The sequence below is a fragment of the Toxotes jaculatrix genome, chromosome 13 (assembly GCF_017976425.1).
Source record: "Toxotes jaculatrix isolate fToxJac2 chromosome 13, fToxJac2.pri, whole genome shotgun sequence".
NCBI lineage: Eukaryota > Metazoa > Chordata > Actinopteri > Toxotidae > Toxotes > Toxotes jaculatrix.
Window position 1 is genome coordinate 14292698 of NC_054406.1, and position 19863 is coordinate 14312560.

The 19863-nt window shown below is 40.8% G+C and overlaps 1 protein-coding gene across 2 annotated transcripts; it reads right to left on the reverse strand.

Annotated features, from left to right (window-relative positions):
- Positions 1 to 2979: 2979 nt before the first annotated feature.
- smap2 (small ArfGAP2) lies at positions 2980 to 19585 on the reverse strand. 2 transcript variants are annotated; one of them, XM_041053898.1, is made up of 10 exons: positions 19166 to 19585; positions 9170 to 9303; positions 8316 to 8480; positions 8132 to 8191; positions 7730 to 7787; positions 7178 to 7335; positions 6847 to 7027; positions 6438 to 6577; positions 6006 to 6389; positions 2980 to 5885 (listed from the first exon to the last, which is right to left on the reverse strand). In XM_041053898.1, exons 1-10 carry the CDS (start codon positions 19272 to 19274, stop codon positions 5760 to 5762), a joined length of 1515 nt encoding a protein of 504 aa, XP_040909832.1. In that variant the 5' UTR covers positions 19275 to 19585; the 3' UTR covers positions 2980 to 5759. The 2 variants fall into 2 exon arrangements, with proteins under 2 accessions (XP_040909832.1, XP_040909831.1); XM_041053897.1 differs by having other exon boundaries at positions 6006 to 6577.
- Positions 19586 to 19863: the final 278 nt, after the last annotated feature.

Here is a 19863-nt window from a genome sequence, read left to right on the forward strand (position 1 = left end):
AGATTTAAATGTGTAGATATTTATTTAAAAAAATTTAAAAAAGCCATTTCAAAACTCGAGTTGGCAGTGGACCACAGTGAAGAGAAATCAAGGATCAGGGTTTTCAGATATGAGCATTAACACCTTTTTCTCTCGTCATGGCTTTTTACCATAGATTAGAAGAATTTACTGTCGTATCACATAATTAAAATGCGTTGTCTCACAACGTGATCATGTTGTTTAGTTGGACACATGCTTTACTGTTTTAAGTGAGTTAGAGAAAATTATCGTAAAGCTGAAAAAGAGTGTTTGTAGATAGGTTGAAGCTTCACAAGCAGCAGGGTTAACTGTGGCGGAGGAGAGTTACAGCAGGTTGTCTGTGAGAGTTTTTATGGTTTTCTGAAGCTGAATGATGCTTAAGCTTTTTTAGATGTGAGGGTAGATGCATGAAAGCAGGTTGCACAGTTGCTGGATTCAAAGTGTTGAAGTGCTGATCATAGACAGTTTATTGGGAACAGCACGGAGCACGCAGAGCTCGGTGAACTCTGTTTTCAGACAGGTAAAGATGGCATTAGCTTGAGTTTGACAGTATTTCAACATGGCGGAGATTTGAATGTAAAGTCTGGATGATGCTTGGAATGTAAACCCATACACTTGCTTGTTTCCCTGTGAAATCCACATTGAGCATCCTATAAGTCAACTTTATTGCGTGCAAAACTTTTATAATGTATCTTCAATCAACCTGAATTGTCTCTTGAGTGCTATGTTGAAAATGTATTTTATTTTTGTAAGGAGAGAGGTATTATTCAGAGAAGGAGGAGAGAGAGTCGGAGAGGTGGTGTGGGCAAAACCTGCCTTTAGATTTTTGTGAAAATGAGGGCTTGTTCAGTTTACAATGGCCTTATTTTGTGTAGGAGACATTGCTTCACTATTGTAGCACACAACTGAAAGTTTTGACAAATGTATTTTGCTTGAAATATTGTACTGAAGTTATATATGTGTATATGTATAGTTTTATGAATGTATTTCTTAATCCTTACACCAGAACTGAGTGTAATTCTTTTGTCATCTTATTTGCTATACCTTCTCTTTGAAGACTTTCCAGGGACCTCGCCTGTGTTGGTTCAGGTAGCCCCTACTGTTACTGTACTCTGTCTTACTCTCTGTGTATTCATTTAAAAAAACAGCTCTGTGGTTGAAGCAAGCATGAATTCTGTTGGGCGAAATGCATTTTTATTTGATTAAATCGCCATGATGGGTTTCAAGCAAAAGCAAGATTGCTACCCCCCCTCCTCCTCACCAATGAATTTATCGATTAATCTATCAAGCTGATGGAAATGTTCTGATTTTTGTACTTTGAACTAGAAAATGTTTGCCGCATGGTTACGCTGATGATTTCCTTGTATTTACTCTTTCTGATGGTATGATAATTATGATAATAATTATGATAATGACAAGTGACATCGACATGAAGTCAGTTAGACCCAGTACCATGTTCATGGGAATTCAGTGAGATGCAAAAGAATTGTCAAATATGCTGTATCTTAAAGTAGCATGGACTTAGCCTTCCATTTTCTGAAGTATTTCTTCTTCTGGCAATAACCATTGGCTGTAGCCCCCCTTACTGTTTCTGGGGCCCTCACTCTTGGCTTCAGCCTCTTTCTCATTCCTTAGAGTTTGGGATATGGGATCAGTATCAGCTGAAGAACGTGGATGACAAAAAAAGATATGAAGTCAAATCATATTTGTAAGCACTAGAAGCAATTTAGACTCAACAGAGCATGTAATGCATTGTGAAGAACTGCTATGATAGTCCCCATGAGCAACAATTTCTGTTTTTATTTTTACTTTTCACTTTCTAATGGAGCATGCATTCCATATGTCTGTTTGTCCTTGTAGCCGGTGGCAGCGAGAACAAAACAGACATCACAGCTGAGTTGATGGGCAAATTGGAGTTTTTGCTGCTGATGAATACGGCAGTGTGTCTTCATCCACGTCTATAAATGTTGGTAATCACAGCACAAGTTACTTGAGTAGCCATTCTGTCCTTTTAGATGTCTGTCAGACTATATGAAGGCCACTGTAGCTTCCCTCCCCACTGTCAAGACAACCATTATCCTATTAAGCCCAGCAAAGCACAAACCCCACGAATACAAAACAGTTAATTATTAATGTTGAACCCCAAAATACAGTAAATCTCTGAAGGGTTTTAATGAACCACAATTTCAGTTCAATTGGATTGCTGGTGTTGGTAGATGAGTGGTTGTCTTTTCTCAACTGGCCTTAACCTTTCCACCGAGGAGTGTTCACAGAGTACGTTTTAAAGGGCAAAGCATCGCAGACAGTCTGATGAAAGGATGCGGTTTATGGCAAAGAAGAAAAAGGGAGCTGTAATTTTATACCTGTGCTTTGTAAATGTTTTCTATGTGCAGTATTTGATAATGTAAAACTGGTATTTTTGTGGTTTGTACGCTGCAGAATTGATTACTTAAGGTGCACGTAGTTTTGTAAGAAAATAGAACCAAACTGAGGAAAAAAAAGAACAATTTCGGATTCAGAAGCCTGTATTTGCATGCCCTTTGACATCTGGACGCAAAGTCAATAAAGTTTAATTTGAATCACAGACATTTCTCAAAAGTGTATTTTAACATCTTGAGTCCTAGGTGAAACGTGTTTTTGTATGACTTTCATTAATCTGATATGTGGCTTTTTCTGTAGAAGCTGAAACAAAAGTTAAGCACTGACAGATAATTACATCTTAAACTGATGTGGCATTTTAACTAATTAATAACATAGGCAACTACTTAAAGAGACATAGTGACCTCTTTGCAGCCTGAGTCCTTAGCCTGAGGGTGTGTGATCACCTATCTTCATGTACCAACACACCAAGCTCACTCACACAACCAGCAAAATGTCAGCATGAAGAGTTAAAAACTCTAAGTCAACACAACATATAGAATATAATCAAAACAATATTTATTTTGTGTTTTCACAGGGACAAGTATCATATGTCACATATTCTCAAATTGAATTGACTAACGTGAATGTGAAATCAAAAGGGGCAAAGCGTGTGAAAAAAATGCAGAACTAATGTACAATATGTGTTTGTCAATCTTGTTTAAGAAACATAATATACAGAGATATTCTGATAAAGAACAAAATACACAATATCTTGAATGACAAGTACATAAAAAGATACATTCCTTTATTTGCTCTTATTTCACAGAAAATATACCAGACAAAAAAGGAAGTGATTACAAGCAACCTAAAGTTAATCACAAATGAGTAAGCTCAGGTGAAGCCTTATCGCCCATAGAGAGTAGAGAGGGCTTTTTTTAAAAAAATTTTTATTTTTTCCTTTTCCAGAAACTTCTCATCGCTAACTGACAGATATGCTGTTACAGCGCAGAGGCGACAGGGTCTCTTAAGGTAATATTGGTCTCAGTAGAGAAGGTGACTGCTGCTGTCAAACTGTTGCCTCAACTGCCACCAAATGAGCTAAATTTGAAAGAAATAGACAACAGGTTTCTGAGTTGTGAAGGCTGCACTGCTTGTTTATTGGCTGCAGTTACATTCCCATTAAAAGTGGCAACTTAACACCAAAGTGCTTCTTTTACAAAAATGGAAAGACTTAGATTATTTACAGTATAATGGCTTCATGCAGTTATAAGAATGAACAGATCTAGAAACGCTTTCAGAGAAATCAGGACTGGGAGATGGTTTGTGTGGGCTTGTGAGGGAGAGGTGTAGAAGGGTTAACGAAAACATTGAGAGGTGACAGACTGTAGTCGTACAATCACTTTTCGCTTCACAATGTGGTTTGGCCGAGTTGTAAACGCCTTAGAATGACCTGAAAATGTGTTAGCCTCAGTCACAGTTTGCTCCAAACTTGATGGCAAGACATTTGAAGTAAAAGTTGGATGAATTTAACAATTCACCAAAAACCAACGGGACGCCGTTGACCACAGGACATTCAAAAGACACAAGTGCACACTGCTCGGCAGAGTCAAAGAATATCAAAAACAAACGATACTCAGGTGTGCGTATTCAAAATCAATCTGGGTATTTTTTTTGTTTTTTTGTTGGTCTTGGTCAGAGACTGATGGACATGTACAGCAGAGAGAAACATTCAGACATACACATTCCAAAGACACATTTGGACATCTTAATAAACATACAGTACATACAATCAGAGCTAGATAAACATTCTCCTCATGCAAGTCAGTGGAAGCATCTGAAACATGGCTGATCTGTACCTCAAAGGTTTTTCTTGTCTCTGTCCCGACTTGTCTCTTTACTTCTCTCTTATTTACAGACATTCAACATTATTTGAGGCCTCTTTTGTACAAGGTAGATTCTTAACTTGAGGTGCGTGAGGGCTTACATGATAACATTTCATGCAAGTGACATTTTTTTTTTAAGTGTCCCCACCGTTGCTGAGGAAATATAGCACAGTGAATTGTGGGAGCAGGTATGACCAAACATACTGTTAAAGGACGGCTGAATTGATTTTTCTACTAATCACTAGTTAAGTGGCTATACAGTAAAAGCATATTAGAAGACTGTACAACCATAATAAAGCTAGCGTTGATCTTTGGTCTCCCAAAATCCAGTTTAGGTCACTTTTGACACTTAAAGTTGATTTTAGATATTGATTCTAAAAGAAGCTGGGTCTAAACTGAGTAGAAGACATCATAATGCTGAGACAGTGAGGATCTAGGAACTTGTCTAGGAACTTAATACATAGAGGGATTTCTTAAATTTTAATATTGTTGGACAAGTAGGAAACTTTCATATTCAGAAAAGGATACATTGTTTTTGGTGAGATTTTCCTGATTTTCCTGCTTATACAGAGCTAGACAAATTTGTGAATTCCTTTCTCTTCATTGTGCAGCTTGAAGGTGTGACTTTGAAAAAGATTCCTATACCCAGACTCTTTTTTCGGTAAATCCCCGTCATGATTGAGAGTTGAAAGACAAAAAAACAAAATGTAAATGCTCCTTTGTAAATATGGCTGCAGCTAAAATGTAGCTAATTACTGTTCGCCAAAGCAACACATATTTAAGATCCGTGTTGAAGGTTCTCATTTTAAAATGGGACAACTTGTAACAGAAAATTAGCCGGAAGACAGGGTTTTGTCTAATTCTGTGCAAAATCAAGAAAGTGATTGCCTCAAAAATAATAAAATTCCTTCTGGTAAATCTGTTAACATGATGTATATATGATGTGCGAAGTCAGAAAGCTTGACGTGTAGTAGCTGTAACTAAGGGGACTCCTCAACATCTGACCTAACATACCTTCAAACTACACAAAGAGACTGAAAGTGCATCTGTGTATTTTTCTGACGCTGATCAAGTATGAAAAACAGTGAAATTCTCCAAAATCCAAACTGTTGACACCCACATACAGCAGATGTGCGTGCACACGCACACATTCGCATACAGGCTAGGTATAAAGGAAGATGTGTAGTCCTAACCAGTGGCCTCTCAACCCTGTTGTCTGTGTTGTTATACCAAAATGTTCTGAAGGCAAGCATGGAAATCTGGAAAACATGGCCAAAGATGAGAGACAAGAAAAGAAAGCAGGGGCAGAGAGGAGAGAGAAAGAGAGGTAGTAGTGGTTTCCCAAACCATCCTTCTTCACACCTGTCTCCTCCTCCTCCTCCTCCCTCGCATTAGAAAATGTCTTATGGAGAGTCTAATCCACAGATTCCTACAACTCAGTTTCCCCTCTCTTTTTGTGGCGTTGTTGGCGTTACATCACTTCTTGGATAGATGAGTTCATTTCCAGATGTGTGCTGTCATGTGCGCTGAACTCTGAGTTGTTGAACCTCCCATGTGTTGACTGCTGTATCCCATCATGCCGTTGGTGTTGTAGAGATTCATGTCGGCCATGTGCTGAGTCATCTGAAAGCCACATAAAATATATAACTGTGTCACTTACAGCACTTTCCCTAGTTAAATCATTTATATTGTCAAACAAATCTATGTGGGAGTCTTGCACAATAGAGGTTAATAGTAACACACCTGGGCAATGTTCCACTGTAGCTGCTGGGCTTGCTGCACTCCATAAACCTGCTGGTGGGGTAAGCTGGTCAATCCTCCAACCTGCTGCTGTCCCATTATCCCACTCTGCTGCTGTCCCATCATCCCACTTTGCTGCTGTACCATCATCCCGCTCTGCTGCTGCTGTCCCATCATCCCGCTCTGCTGCTGTCCCATAACGCCATTCTGCTGCTGTGCCATCATTCCACTTTGCTGCTGTGCCATCATACCCTGGCTGATCCCTGACATGTAGGGTGGCGCCACAACGCCGCTAGGCTGAGCCATGACACCCTGGGCACCCATTATACCATTCTGCTGTCCCATCATGCCATTGTGTTGAACTCCAATCATGCTGTTTTGTTGAACCCCCATCATGCCATTGTGTTGAACTCCAATCATGCTGTTTTGTTGAACCCCCATCATGCCGCTCTGTTGCTGTCCTATCATGGCCATTTGTGTTGCCATCATGGCACCTCTCAATCCATATGCCTGGGCTAAGGACTGGTACGAACCGTACGGGTGTGTCGGGTATCCCATTTGGTTCATGTACAAGCCTGATGAGAGCAATCACAGATAGAAAGCAGCCTTTTTAGCAATCAATCAATTAATGAGGCTTATTGTTTGATGAGACAAACTTAAAACTGAATTAACTGACTTTTTTTTTTAACAACTTGGGAGTAGTGTCTCACACCTCATAAAGTTGTAAAATGTCTTTGCCTATTTACAGATCCAGGAGCAACATTAGTGTCCATGTGCAGCAAACAGCAAAAAATAACATATAACAGTAAAAATAACATATAACAGAAAATACTGTAGTTCTCACCATGAGTAGCCATACTGCTAGCGTGTACTGAGGGAGTGGAAGCATACAGGGAGAGAATAGAGTCCTTGGACAGTTTCTTGACAGTGCCCTCCTCTACTTTGGGCGCCGGATCCAGGAACAGACTGAGGTTTTCAGGCACAGAGGCAGTCACTCTGCTCTGAGGCATAGAGCTGGAAACGGGCTGGACAGAAAGACACAAAAACAGAGAGAAAAGGTTATCAGCTGAGGCTGGATGCAAGCAAATGTGACAAAAGAGGCAAATGACAACATAGATATAGGGGTAGATTTACAAAAACACAAGGTGGAGAGCATACAGTGTTTTATCACCTACCGTAGTTTTAGTGGATGAAGAAGAGGAGGGTGTTGGTAGAGAGCTGAAGAGATCCAGGGCAGAGTGTGCCAGGGGTGGATTAGCCACCACTGGGCTCTCATTACTGTCTGGAACACATCCTCCACCATTAGACACCGCAAGACTTGGAGCAGGGGCATCTAACAGAGGGTAGATGGAAGTATGGTTATGATAATAATTGTTTCAAGTATATCCCAAGCATTTTCACATCAATTTATCTAATCAATCCCTCAAATTCTTGAACTTAAACTTGATAGTTTAGCCTTTGATGATCCAGACAGGCCAGAATCTAGCTAGAACTGAGATAAATTGGTAGTAGCAATCCATGGATCCAGGTGGAAATGTTTTGCTTTCTGGCAGCTCTGAGATTTGGAAAGGACACTCACAAAGCATTTCTCACTAGGTAATTTAATACAAAACAGTTTTAAATTCTATTACAATGCTAATCAAAAGGCTTCTAAATATACAAGTAATGATCTATCACATAGTTCTTAGTATTATAATGTAAAATGAGTGTTAGTGTGTGTAGAATACCTAATCCAAGCAGGTCTGTAACAGACTGGGAATCTGTTTTCGGGCTGATGTCTTTTTTCTGTCACAACAGACAAAATGGATACGATTTATGAAACACATGTGCACTGACGAACGAGCCTGAATCCAGAAACCTTTTTTTCTCCAGGTTCCCCTGTGGTGAAATGACCTTCCCACTGTAGTAAGAACGGCAAAGTTACTCCCAACTTTCCTCTGCTGGCTGAAAATCATCATCTCTTAAAGAAGTATCTCATGTCAGCCCCCCACCCGCCTCCCCGCTCCTCCTCCTCCTTCCCAGCTCAATCTGATGTTGCATTCACTTAAATGTTAAAAATCTAACAATCTAAAGACCGGATAATGTCACTTCTACTTTCTCAGTGCTGTAACATACAAGTATGCACTCACCAATTTCATCTTCTCAAACACAACTGGTTCCTTAGGTATGTTGTCGCAGCTCTTTTCTTTCTGCACAGAGAAAACAAATGGCTATTAACACTCTCACAAGGTTTTTTTTAAGCCTATTCCATGGATTGAGAGACGTGTGTGTATGTGTATGTGCGCGTGTGTGTGTTTGTGTGTGCAAACTCACTCTGAGCATCTGGATGTCAATGACCTTATCCATGTACTTCTTCTTATCATACTTGTCCCTGATGAAGATCTCTGCAGACTGGTCTGTCTCAGGGCGCTGGAAGCACTCAGGTAAGAAAGCCTCGTAAAGACGTTTGGCCTTGGCATTTCCCATCTCCTGAACACACTGGGGGACAACCGCACACAACAAACCAAATCACACATTGTTAAGCGATCTAATGAAGGAAAAAGACTATATTCATTTATCCCTCTTGTGTTTTCAGTCATAGAAAAAGAAGTGGACTCCTTTTAATAAAACGATGCGAATTCTTTTTGTGCATATAGAGAAAAGAGCAAAAGAAAGATGCTGACTGGGATATTATCACAGCGAAGCATAATGCTGACTTTCTTGCCTATCAGACTCAGACAAGATGAGCAGCATACTAATGAGAAAGTGTCTGTTTCCTCTACTGTATGTGAAGTATTAAAATTCCGTCCTGCTCCTCCTTTCCTGCTCAATCATGTCTAGTCTTTGAAAGATACAGTTGCAGAAATAGGAAAGGTTTTTCTTTGCTTTACTGCTGCACAGAAATGTCAACAAATTCTATATTTGTTATTTTTCCTGCATTTAGAAATAGAAGTATTGATCCAACAACAGCTCATTTCTGATGTAAGATCTTGTGTTGTAATATACTGTAGTTGGAACAATATAAAAAAGTCATGCTGTTTGCAAAAGGAAATGGTTTTTGCTGTGTTGAAGCATATATATGCTTCAAGGTGGACACACGCCTTTAATATCTTTTTGTGGAAAATCATACATAGTCACACATTAACTTGTGGGAAATATGGATCTGGTTCTGCAGTGTGACCTCTGACCTGGACCTGCTCCTGTGTCCACTGATCCAGGTTGACGGACTTGACCTTGGAGATGTGAACCCCCAGGTTTCGATGGATGCCAGCACAGCGGATGCAGATAAAAATGCCCAAGTTCCAGGACGCCCATCTCGGACCTGGCGCACAAAAGGCGAAAGACGAAGGTGAGTTAATATTTAGAGTGGAGGGTCTTTAGAGGACGCTGATAGAATAATTGGGCAGTGAAGCTAAAACTGAGAATAAAGAAGAAAAGTGAATATGAAGGTGTAATAGAGAGGTAGAGAGAGGGTGGGGTGAAGGATGATGAGCAAAACCCTGATTAATTTTAGTCCAATTATAGAGAGACAGGCCTGAAACCTCAATTATGAGTCTGAATTCAGATGGGAACACGTCTAATCCCGTGTAAGTCATGCGGTGTCCTGACACATAATGGGATCCAATAGGAGAGTTAGCCTACATAAGTGAGACTGAGAGGAGAGAGGGGGAGTAGAAATTCATACACACACACGCACACACACACACACACACAGAGCCTGGATACCTGCAGGGATGATTACTCATTTGCTCATGAGCCTGTGTGTGTGGGTGCAATGTTATCTGAGTGGGCCATTTTGTCCATCTTACTGCCATATGTATCTTAATGGATGGATCTGAGTGTTGTGTGCTCCGTATTTACCCAGATGTCTGTATAGGTTTAAGCTTAATATAGTGTTGTGTTTGCCACTGTGTGTCTTCCCTCTGTCTGCAGAGCTGTCAGGATCCTTGCCTGAACAGGCAACTCTGAGAGGGGTGGGGAAATAAAAACCACACTGTCAGGCTATTTTTCTGCTCAAATTATGCAACCGTCCTCTTCAGAGGGTACAGTCAGCTTCAAAGAGAATACTGGTGCTGCTCTCCCCATCTCTCCCCTACATGCTTCTCTCTTCTCACCCCTCCTCCTCTTCTCTTTCCTCCATCTTTTCCTGCTCCCCCTCCTCCTCTCACTCCAGTTGGCTGAACCACTCACTGCCTCCGTCTCCACCTCTCCACATCTTCTCCGTTGTGAGTCCTTTGCGTGCAACCTCTCTACAAGTTGATGCGCTGCGGCCTGTACACCACTAGGTGGAAGAGCAGCTTTTAATTTGAATGTTTCTCCTCTGTCAGCTGGAGTCATTGTGCCGTGTTTAAAACATGCAAAACCTTCCTCTTTGCAGCAGCTGCGGAAACACTGTGTCTGGGTGCAGAGTCAAATAATAGCCTTTTGACTCGGTTGCATCCTGAACTATGAATGCTAAAAGAAACCATTATTCTATTTACATCATTAACAGGAAGTCATTGGACTGGGAGTGATTTTTCATGTGTTTCCTGTTTGCTCAATTTGTGGGCTTATTTTTGAAACGCGAAAATGGACAGAAACAAACAGGCAAAAATCGGCACAAAGAGCAAACCAGTGAACATAAACAGGGGATGACCAGACAGACAGAGTATGTCCATCATCCTGACCGTCTGGCTGCAGCATTAGCTGTCACGCCGGCTAATAATAGTAGAATTACTCCTGCAAAGCCTGCTTAACTGCTGTAAACATTGGCACTGACACAGAGAAAGCAAGAGATTGTCAATTGTGTTGAACTCCCCGAACGCTGGAATTAGTTTGTCCTCCTCATCTTTATTCTAATGCTCCCCCTGTGTCCTGGCCGCCATTTCTTATCTCTCTCATTCACCACCCCTGCCTCCCGCCTCTTTTTCCCTGTCCGTCCATATCTCTCTCTCACAGTTCTAATTCTCTGTTTCTATTACATTCTCCACCCTTATTTTCTGGGGGTTTGTCCAACTGCTGCACATTTGTTTGCGTACTGTACTAACTTTATATCTCTTTCTAGCCATGCTAGTGGTGTAGCTCCAGAGATGGCAGTGTTGGTCTGTTGGTTTTGTCAAGACTGAAACCTCAATTATCCAGTGAAATATTTCAACATATATTAGATGAACTGCCATGAAATCTTGTACAGATGTTCATGATTTCCAAAGGATGAATTATGCTGACTACAGTGATCCCGTGATCCCCTTATGTTTTTTTTTCTAGTTTGGTTTATGACCAAACACCTGCAGATTAATGGCATTTTCATCAGTCTCAGCTGTGCTCTGTATTCAGAAAATTATTTGTGGTGTCCCACAAGGGTCTGTTCTTGGACTCCTGTTGTTCCTATTATACATCAATGCTTTGGTTGCTGCATCTTCATCTGTGTTCCTGTTACTTTTACCTGATGATACTTGTTTCTATCACATTAACATTTTTCAAGACTTGTTTATGAGGCAAGATCTGAATTAGATGCAATCTGTGAATTTAGTGAAGTCTTATTCAGTAATCCAGACAAACAACTTCATTTACATCTTCCAAGATTTAGAATAAATCACTTTGGTTCGAGTTAAAGTGAATCACACCTGTGCACTGCACCACAGTAGCCTCTTTGGTTCCAATCAATGCAGAGCTTGAGTCAGAATCCATATACATTATGTCTGTCCAACAGCAATGCACACCTCCAGATACTTTGAACAGTTTTAGAAGGAGGAGAGTAGGAGGAATAGACATGTAAAAAAAAAGGGAAGGAAAGATTGACCAAACAATCTGTACAAATCAGATTCTCTGTGTTGCAGGTGGATTTGGATTGCAGTGAATATTTCTCCACTGTTGAGTTCCCCCTTTTCTTTTTGCAATCAAAGAACAATTGCCAACACTTTATTTGAGGTATAATTAAATACTCCAGGTTTAACTAATAAATCAGTCCGCAGATTTTATAGGCTAAACTACCCAAAAGTAAAGGGTTTGCATAGGCGACTTATGAATCACCCTGGCAAAAAATGACTGTGGCTGTGGTTGTCAAACATGCAGCTTGAGGCACATCAGGGGAGGAGAAGGCAGAGACAGGATGAGAGCCAAAAACAGAGACAAACAAGCGGATTTTTATAGTCATCAAATGGTGGACTTTAGCTGTTTGACGACCTGCTGGGACGTACAGGGGGGTATGATGAGCAAGAAGGGCAAACAGAGCTCTATAATGAACCCCTCTGTCACTCACCCACACACACACATTTATTTATATAACGCTTGTGAGGACCTTTACTTGCGCCATGTATTCTTTATCCCCTTATCCTAAAAATATGTTTCCTTTGCTCAAATGAAATGTTAAATTCAAAGGGCTATACCAGTATATACATTTTATCCATTTCACTATCCACTTATAACTAACACTACATATTTTTGAATACATGCTGGTATAATAATTTTTTTGCAGACTCTTGGGTGTTGCTGAGCTGTTGAGTTAAAGACCCTCTGAAACAATTTTGTGATTTAGAGCAATATGAATATAACTGACATGACAATGAATATCAATGTCTGCACAAATTGTTATCAGTGTTATTATTTAGTTTAAAATTCTTAATGCCATTTAGGTGTAGATTGGTTTAAAAAAAACCCAAACAAACCCTGCAGAACCTCATAATTACAGCGTGGTGAGTTACATGACACAAACAAGAGCCTGCTAATCGATTTTCACATCATACAGAAATATAAAATTAATGGCTGCTTGGAAGGTTTGTCTCTCAAACGTCTGAGCACATTTACTCCTCCTGAATATGGAAATAGAACAATAAACGATGCATTAACAAAAGCATTAATATGATGCATTAACAAAAGCACAGCAGTTTTATCTTGATGATCAGATTTCATCTGGAAAATCCTTCGCTAGGTATGAGGGGACGTTTTTTTCTGGACAGCAATCTGAGTGGAAGTGAACAACAGACTTGGGTTTTTGGCTAGAAAATCTAATTCAGTTGACAAAGGAATTATTGGCCAGTTCTTCTGCTTTGACTTACTTTGATTGTTCATGCTCTGTTCATGGTTTGAAGGTCCATGACAAAAGCATTTCCAAGAGGTCTAACAGCTAATCGCTGTGTGGTACATTAAATTCATAACAGAGCCCTAGAGTATTTCAAAGACCACCTTTGTTGGGTTGGAGGAACTCATGCCCAGAAGACTAGAGCTAGTGCACTTGTACTTGTTCAACACCAACATGGGTATTTGTTTCTTTAGGTCCTGTGGTGCCAGCAATTAGAAATGGCTGCTTTTGCATATCAAAATAATAAATAGCCGTCACCACTTTGGAAAGAAATTCAAATTATGGCTTATGGGAAACATGGAATTGTTGACTTACTATCCTAGTTAAAATTTGTGATTTTTTTTGATGATGATAGCGCTCATTGCATTGGTTTGTTTGATAGCATAATGCAGCCTGATGTAACATTTTTCTAGTTGTGCGTGATTTCCTACATCTCATAATGTCAAACTAACTAAAAGAAACAGAATCATACATTAACACACACATCAGTTTATCATCTCACGTCCCAGGGGTGCCTTTCTGATACACACCTATGGTGACACACAAAAGCACACCACACAATCACACATCATACAAACACATTTGTTCATGTACACACCTACTGACGTGCACATTCATGTGCACGAGCAGGTGCATCTGGCTCATTAGCCTATATCCCACAAGGATAAACGGTGCTCTCTGCATGCACCGAGTTAATCCCACAGAGCCTCCTTCACCACCACACAAGCACACACTCGTGTGTTGAGTTGTCCCATCCTCAAGCCCATCAGCATCTAAACCAATCCAGAAACCCTGAGGCCTTCAAGTGACCCAGTCCCAGTCTGAGCTAAACAGATGGACCCCTATTGATAATTTACTAACACACACCCGCCATCTGCGTTGCAGTGTGCTTGTCACGATTGTGATCCTGCAGGTGAGTCATTGAGGTTGAAAGAACATAAAAAGATGAGTAAGACACTCCATCACTGTACGCTTTGGTTTCTTCTCAAAACATATTTTTAGACTTGCTTTTGTGTTTCATTTTATCCCATTACTGATATTACTGTTTCTACTCTCTGTAGTTAATATGATTATTATTCCTGCAATGTTAGGGTGCGTTCTCGTAATGCATATTCATTTGTGTATTTGCATGACTGTTAGAGTACTCTGCAATCAGTAGACTACAGATGTTTTATTCAGCTATCATTCACTATAAACTACAAATATGAGATGAAGCTAAGCCATTCCCCAAAATAACTTCAACCTTTGTGAATATGTTGTGAGTTGCGTCAATGCTATGGTAATTTTTTTAGGCTGTAGAAAGTGCTGTTGTCTTCTATTTTGAGCTGTTCCTGGTATTTTGTCTAGCTCCTGTACACTGATGAGGCAGTTTCTAGGTAAAATGCAGATTGATGTTTGACCTTATCTCACCTATTGTGTGCTTTTCTATTACAGATGCTTGTACAAGGTTTGATTACCAACCAGGCCAAGCAGGCAACTCCTCCCCCCCAAAAACAAATCCCAAGGTTCAGAGTGTGTGAACTGGTGTGTGGTAAGTTGATTAATGTGTAACTTTGTTTGGGAACATGGGTATATCCACATCTAAAGCACAACACCGAATGAGATGATAAGGACCTTAAGAGGAGTCCTACTCAATTACCTCATCTTCAGACCTTGCCTTAAAGAGGGGCTTAAAACATTCAGTATTTCAGCTGATGCTGTGCTTACATGTCGAATGTATTTAATGTTATACAACAAAACTGGACCCATGTAATATTTCAGGGATAATGTACAAACTGCACACAAAGTGGGAGGATCAGGGTTGTTAAAAGTTTATTTAACCCAGGGGCCCCTGGCAGGTTAATCCAGTTATGCCAGCGTATTAGAGAAGTATATACATATAGTAGTATACTGTGTACTCTACCACGGTGCCACCTAGTCCTTGGTACTGAGAGACTCTGAACTCAGTGCCAGCCTGGGGACACAAATAGCCAATCATCTCCTTGTATCAAAGGTAATCCTTGCTGGCTTCTGATTGGTTGAGATCAAGGGATGGGAGGGGAGGGGGGCATAAGGCATGACATCGCCAGGTGATATCTCCACGGCAACCGGGGCCCGGTATGTACGTAAACACAAGTACAATGGAGACAATAAAGGAGGCAGGCTTTTATGAGCGCAAACACACACACACACACACACACACACACACACACACACACACACACACACACACACACACACACACACACACACACACGCAGCCCCTTGAGAGTCAGGCCAGAGGTGGAAGTGGTGACTACATTATGAACCTGCCTCACCATCTCTTCCCCATCTCTTCATTATTTCCTGACAGTAGAAGTGTCACATTGTGAGGAAGTGATAAAAACACAAATAATACAGAGCAGCATGTGGTACAGAGGAACAGAGCGAGACAGGAAGTTGGGCAGCACAGGCAGTAACCTGCAGTCAAAATGCAGAGATACAGTTCCATTGCTGCGGTATTGATACAGTAAGCTTAGATAGGGATATCCTAGTAGCAATGTTAATGTGTTTTTGTGTGGTTTTTTTCATGGGTTGGTATCGTCTTTGCTCCATACATCTCAGCACTTCCTCTTCAGTCACCCAGAAGGAAGACGGTGATAAACGCACAGTAATCTGTGTCAGAGCAAACAAGATTAAACCAAACCGCATCACGAGCCATATGGCCAAAAGCCTGACTTGAGAGAAGGAGGGTGAGGGGGACAAATGCATTTAAGGCGTGCACATGTGTGCATGCACGTGTGTGGTTTTGTGGAAGCGTGTGCTTGTTGTCAAATGCACAGAAGAGTAACATTTACACATTTGAGAAAATGCGCCAATCAGGCGGCAGGAGGTAAAGTATCCCTCTTCATGCATGAGGCTACATCACAGTGTCAGCCTGTTCATTAGCACAAGGAAAAGGGTGAGAAACAAAAGTGATGTGACCTTTTAATCAGTACAGACCCCGGTATTATTTTAAAATTAAATAATAAATGCAGAACAGAAAACTTTGGGATGTAGTAACAGACCACTAAACGATATAAGAAAATGTCACTTTTATAAAGTTTAATGTCAGAGCTTTAGCATCTTGCTGTGTCTGTGCTGTCTGTTTTCTCCCCCTAGACCTTAATCTTGTTTTCAGTTTAATTGGACCAGTCTGTTGCACACCAAAGTCACACCACTCAAAAAAGCAGTGTGTCACTGCATGCATTTTAAGTGTGCAAGAATGAGACGACGAAAAGACGATTTAAAAGCGAGATGTGATAGGTTTCAAATGACACGGGGTTCATTCTTAATAGCAATCAAACTGATGTAAATGATTTAAGTGTCCTTTCCCTCTCCACGTGTCCCTGTCCTGGATCAGAAAGGTCAACTGCATCATAAATGCAAAAAAACAAAAAAAAATTGATGCCTTGCTATTTTATTTTCCCTGCGTTTGTTGACTGTAGTCCTAGAACAGTCACGTCTTTAGATAAGCTGCGAGGCAGGAGCCTGATCACACTGCTTTTTAAAATTGACTTCTGAACAGTCACAAGTGTGTTTGCCTCAAGTCCAACAACATCTGAGGTTCTATTTATATCTTTATTAAAAGACCATCCAAAGGGCATATGCACTGGAACAAAACCTTGTATTGTAAAACTAAGCGTTGCACAGTGTCCTGATGACGTCTCCACTTTAAATCCAACTAAGATCTTCACATCACATGTCATCTCAAACAAAGCACTGTACAAACCTTGTCATTGTCTATGTACTGTGAGAGGATTTTGATGAAACTTTGTTTCTTCCATGAGACATTGAATTTTTGTGTTTTAATAGGAAAAGTTTTAATAGAAAAATCGTCTACAGAGCAAATGAGGAATCTATCATAAAATAAGGAATAAAAAATGGATTTGCTTTTATGACTGTAACTTATGTCCCTAAAAGTTTGGACCACTTACTCGAACATTACCAACAGAGCCTGAAATGAACTTCCTGGCTCATTAGAGTAACCATCTGACTTTGTATCTGTGTAACGGTGTTATTTTATGTTATGTACGGATTGCATCTGTATTTTGTTTTTTAACAGCCACCTGATCTGTTCACTGTTTCTCATGAAATATTTGTGACGCTGCATCAGCACCACGGATCATTTTTGCCTCTGTTTGGCGGCTAAGGAATCTGAAAGAGATACAGAAAAGGCAGATACATAACACAAAACAACAGAGACACAAAGGCAGACTGAGAGGAATATGAGTAAGCAGTATAAAGAGAGAAGCAGAGACAGCACCCGGATAGTGACATTCATCCAAATGAACAAAAAGCATACACTGAGCGGGAGAGCTGAGGCGAAGGTTAACTCACTTTTACCTGAGGTCAAAAAACTGTCAGTCTACGCCACCTCACTGTGTGGATTCCTGTCTACACAAGTTCACACCAAACATCAGAAATGTTTTCCCCTGTCATTACACAGCCTGGTGCATAAATCCAGAGAAGAGCTACCATAACTTATTGATTTCAAATCTTTCATCCGCTTCAGTCATGAATCAGAAGGCAGGCGTACAGATTACAGGGGGGATTTTTAAGACATGACACAACTGAGACGCGAGAGTGCTTTGTACACTTAGTCCCTGATGCTGTTTGCCTGCCAATTTGTCTGCCTGCTTGTCTATCTGTCTCTTTGTCACTCAAAGAAACAAACACAGCTCTGAAGCTTCATGCAGTGCTTACCAAAGAATCCATCTTACTCCCTGTTAACTATGGGAAGCTGCTCACTTCTATCATTCATAAAGTTTTCATAAGGAACCCCAAGGGTGTCCCCTGTATGACAGTGTGCAGCGATTTATGTACACTCAGGGCGTTCACTTGAGAATTTATGGCTGACGTGGGAGCAGTGCCTGAGATGTGGAAGTACGGACTGAGTGACATGCAGCTGCCGTGTTGAGTCATTTCTCGGACGAGGAATGGCGTCACGAGGACCATTTTCATCAATCTCAACACCAAGCTAGATAAGCCCAACCTCGAAATCCAGTATACTACAGATGCAACAAAAATACATAAATAAAATACATGTTTCCTTCCAAATTCCACATAAGAAAAAAATTTAATCATTTTGCATGAAAAAAAAAACATCTCTCTAATTAAGATATTTACTGTCAGTTGACACAAGAGGGTTTGTGTTTGGGGTCCAACGCAGGTGGTGAAGTGGTTTGTGTGTGAACCTGCTGTAGAGCAGCATGTGTATATTTTCAGTATTTTAGAGTCAAAGTTATTGTCAACTTCAAGACCTTTGATCCTGACAAAAAAAAACGAAGACAAAAGAGGATCAGTTTGTTGATCCTAGTTTGTTGAGCTAAAGAGCAGAGTTTACCCACCAAACATAGTCCAAGGCCAGACTGGGGCCACAAACAGAGTGGAGGGTCAGTGGTCATGCATAAACATGTAAAATTGAAAGTCTGGTTTTAATGATTCTTATATACAGTGTTTAAAACAAACCCACAAAGACAGTATGACATCATTCCAACCAGCTCACTAACTTACTACAAGTATTACACAGTAAGTCTTAGCTGCATAATAGCCCCATATACCACCATTATAAGGTGAAAGTATTGCAGTGCCTTTCTTTTTAAGAGTTGAGATTCTCTGTGTCCCAGTGTACGCTCAACCTGCAGGAACAGTGTGTTCAGGGTGACTCAAAGTCAGCACAGGTGTCTCTCTGTGTGTCTGTCTCTCTGTCTGCTACTCTAGCTCTAGGTTTTAAAAACTAGGGCTCGGGAAACCTAAAAAGGTCTTGCCAGTGTCCCAGTAAATTTCATTGATGATCACATTCATCATTTCATCCTGTAATATAACTGTACAGCTGCCATTATTAACAAAATCCGTCTTATATGAGAGGTGATTCCTACCTGGTGATAATTGGTAAAAGATTAGTTAAAGGAGCTTGGCATGATGTAGCTTCATGCCATGCTCCAGCCTTGTGAGGATGTGCCCCCCGTGTCTTGCACCATAGTACAATATAATTGGCCGAGAGATGATGAATGCAGCGCCGCATTTTCCAGCGTAGTAAACGAGACGGACGGTCGATTCACTGACACTGACCATCTGCAGGCTGTACTCCATGCACACACACTTGACACAGGGCAGCATCACCTACCTTTTGATTCGCAGTCAGCGCAATATTTATTCTCTTCCAGCGCCAGCAAAGAGTTGAGGACAGTCTGGTATCTGTCAACGTCTTTCACAGATTTGCCCGTCATCGCCATGTACCACAGTCCACCTCCTCCACAGCCCCTACAGTCCGTGCCGGCTATTGTTAAATAGCCTGTTATATCACGAAATGAAAGCAGTGTGTGCAGAGGCGATGCGCTCCGTTGCTTTTCCTCCTCGATGTGGAGCACGGCGTGTTTGTTTCACCACGATGGGATGATTGCCTTTCAGCCAACCAGCATGCGGGTTACTCGAGGTGCAAATACCCTGATCAAGACGTAAGGTGGGGGGGGGGGGGGAAGACCATGTGACTTCTCAGATTCAAAATGTAATGATGACTGTGAAGCGCATCTGTAACCTATCTGGTTCTGAGTCCTCCTGTTCTCAGATAGTCATCGCTCTCTCGCTCTCTCTCTCCTCTCCTCTCCTCTCTCCCTCCTCTCTCTCTCTCTCTCTCTCACAAACACACACACGGATGAAAACAATTCTTGTTAAAATTTAACTGCCAAAGTGAGAGTATTCACTAAACCAATAAAGAAAAAATATTTTAAAGTTGCATTTTCCTGAACTGTAAATAAATTTAAGGTTGTTTGGTTTATTTTACTGTCAATTTACTGCGTATACTGCCATCCAGTGGGCAATCAT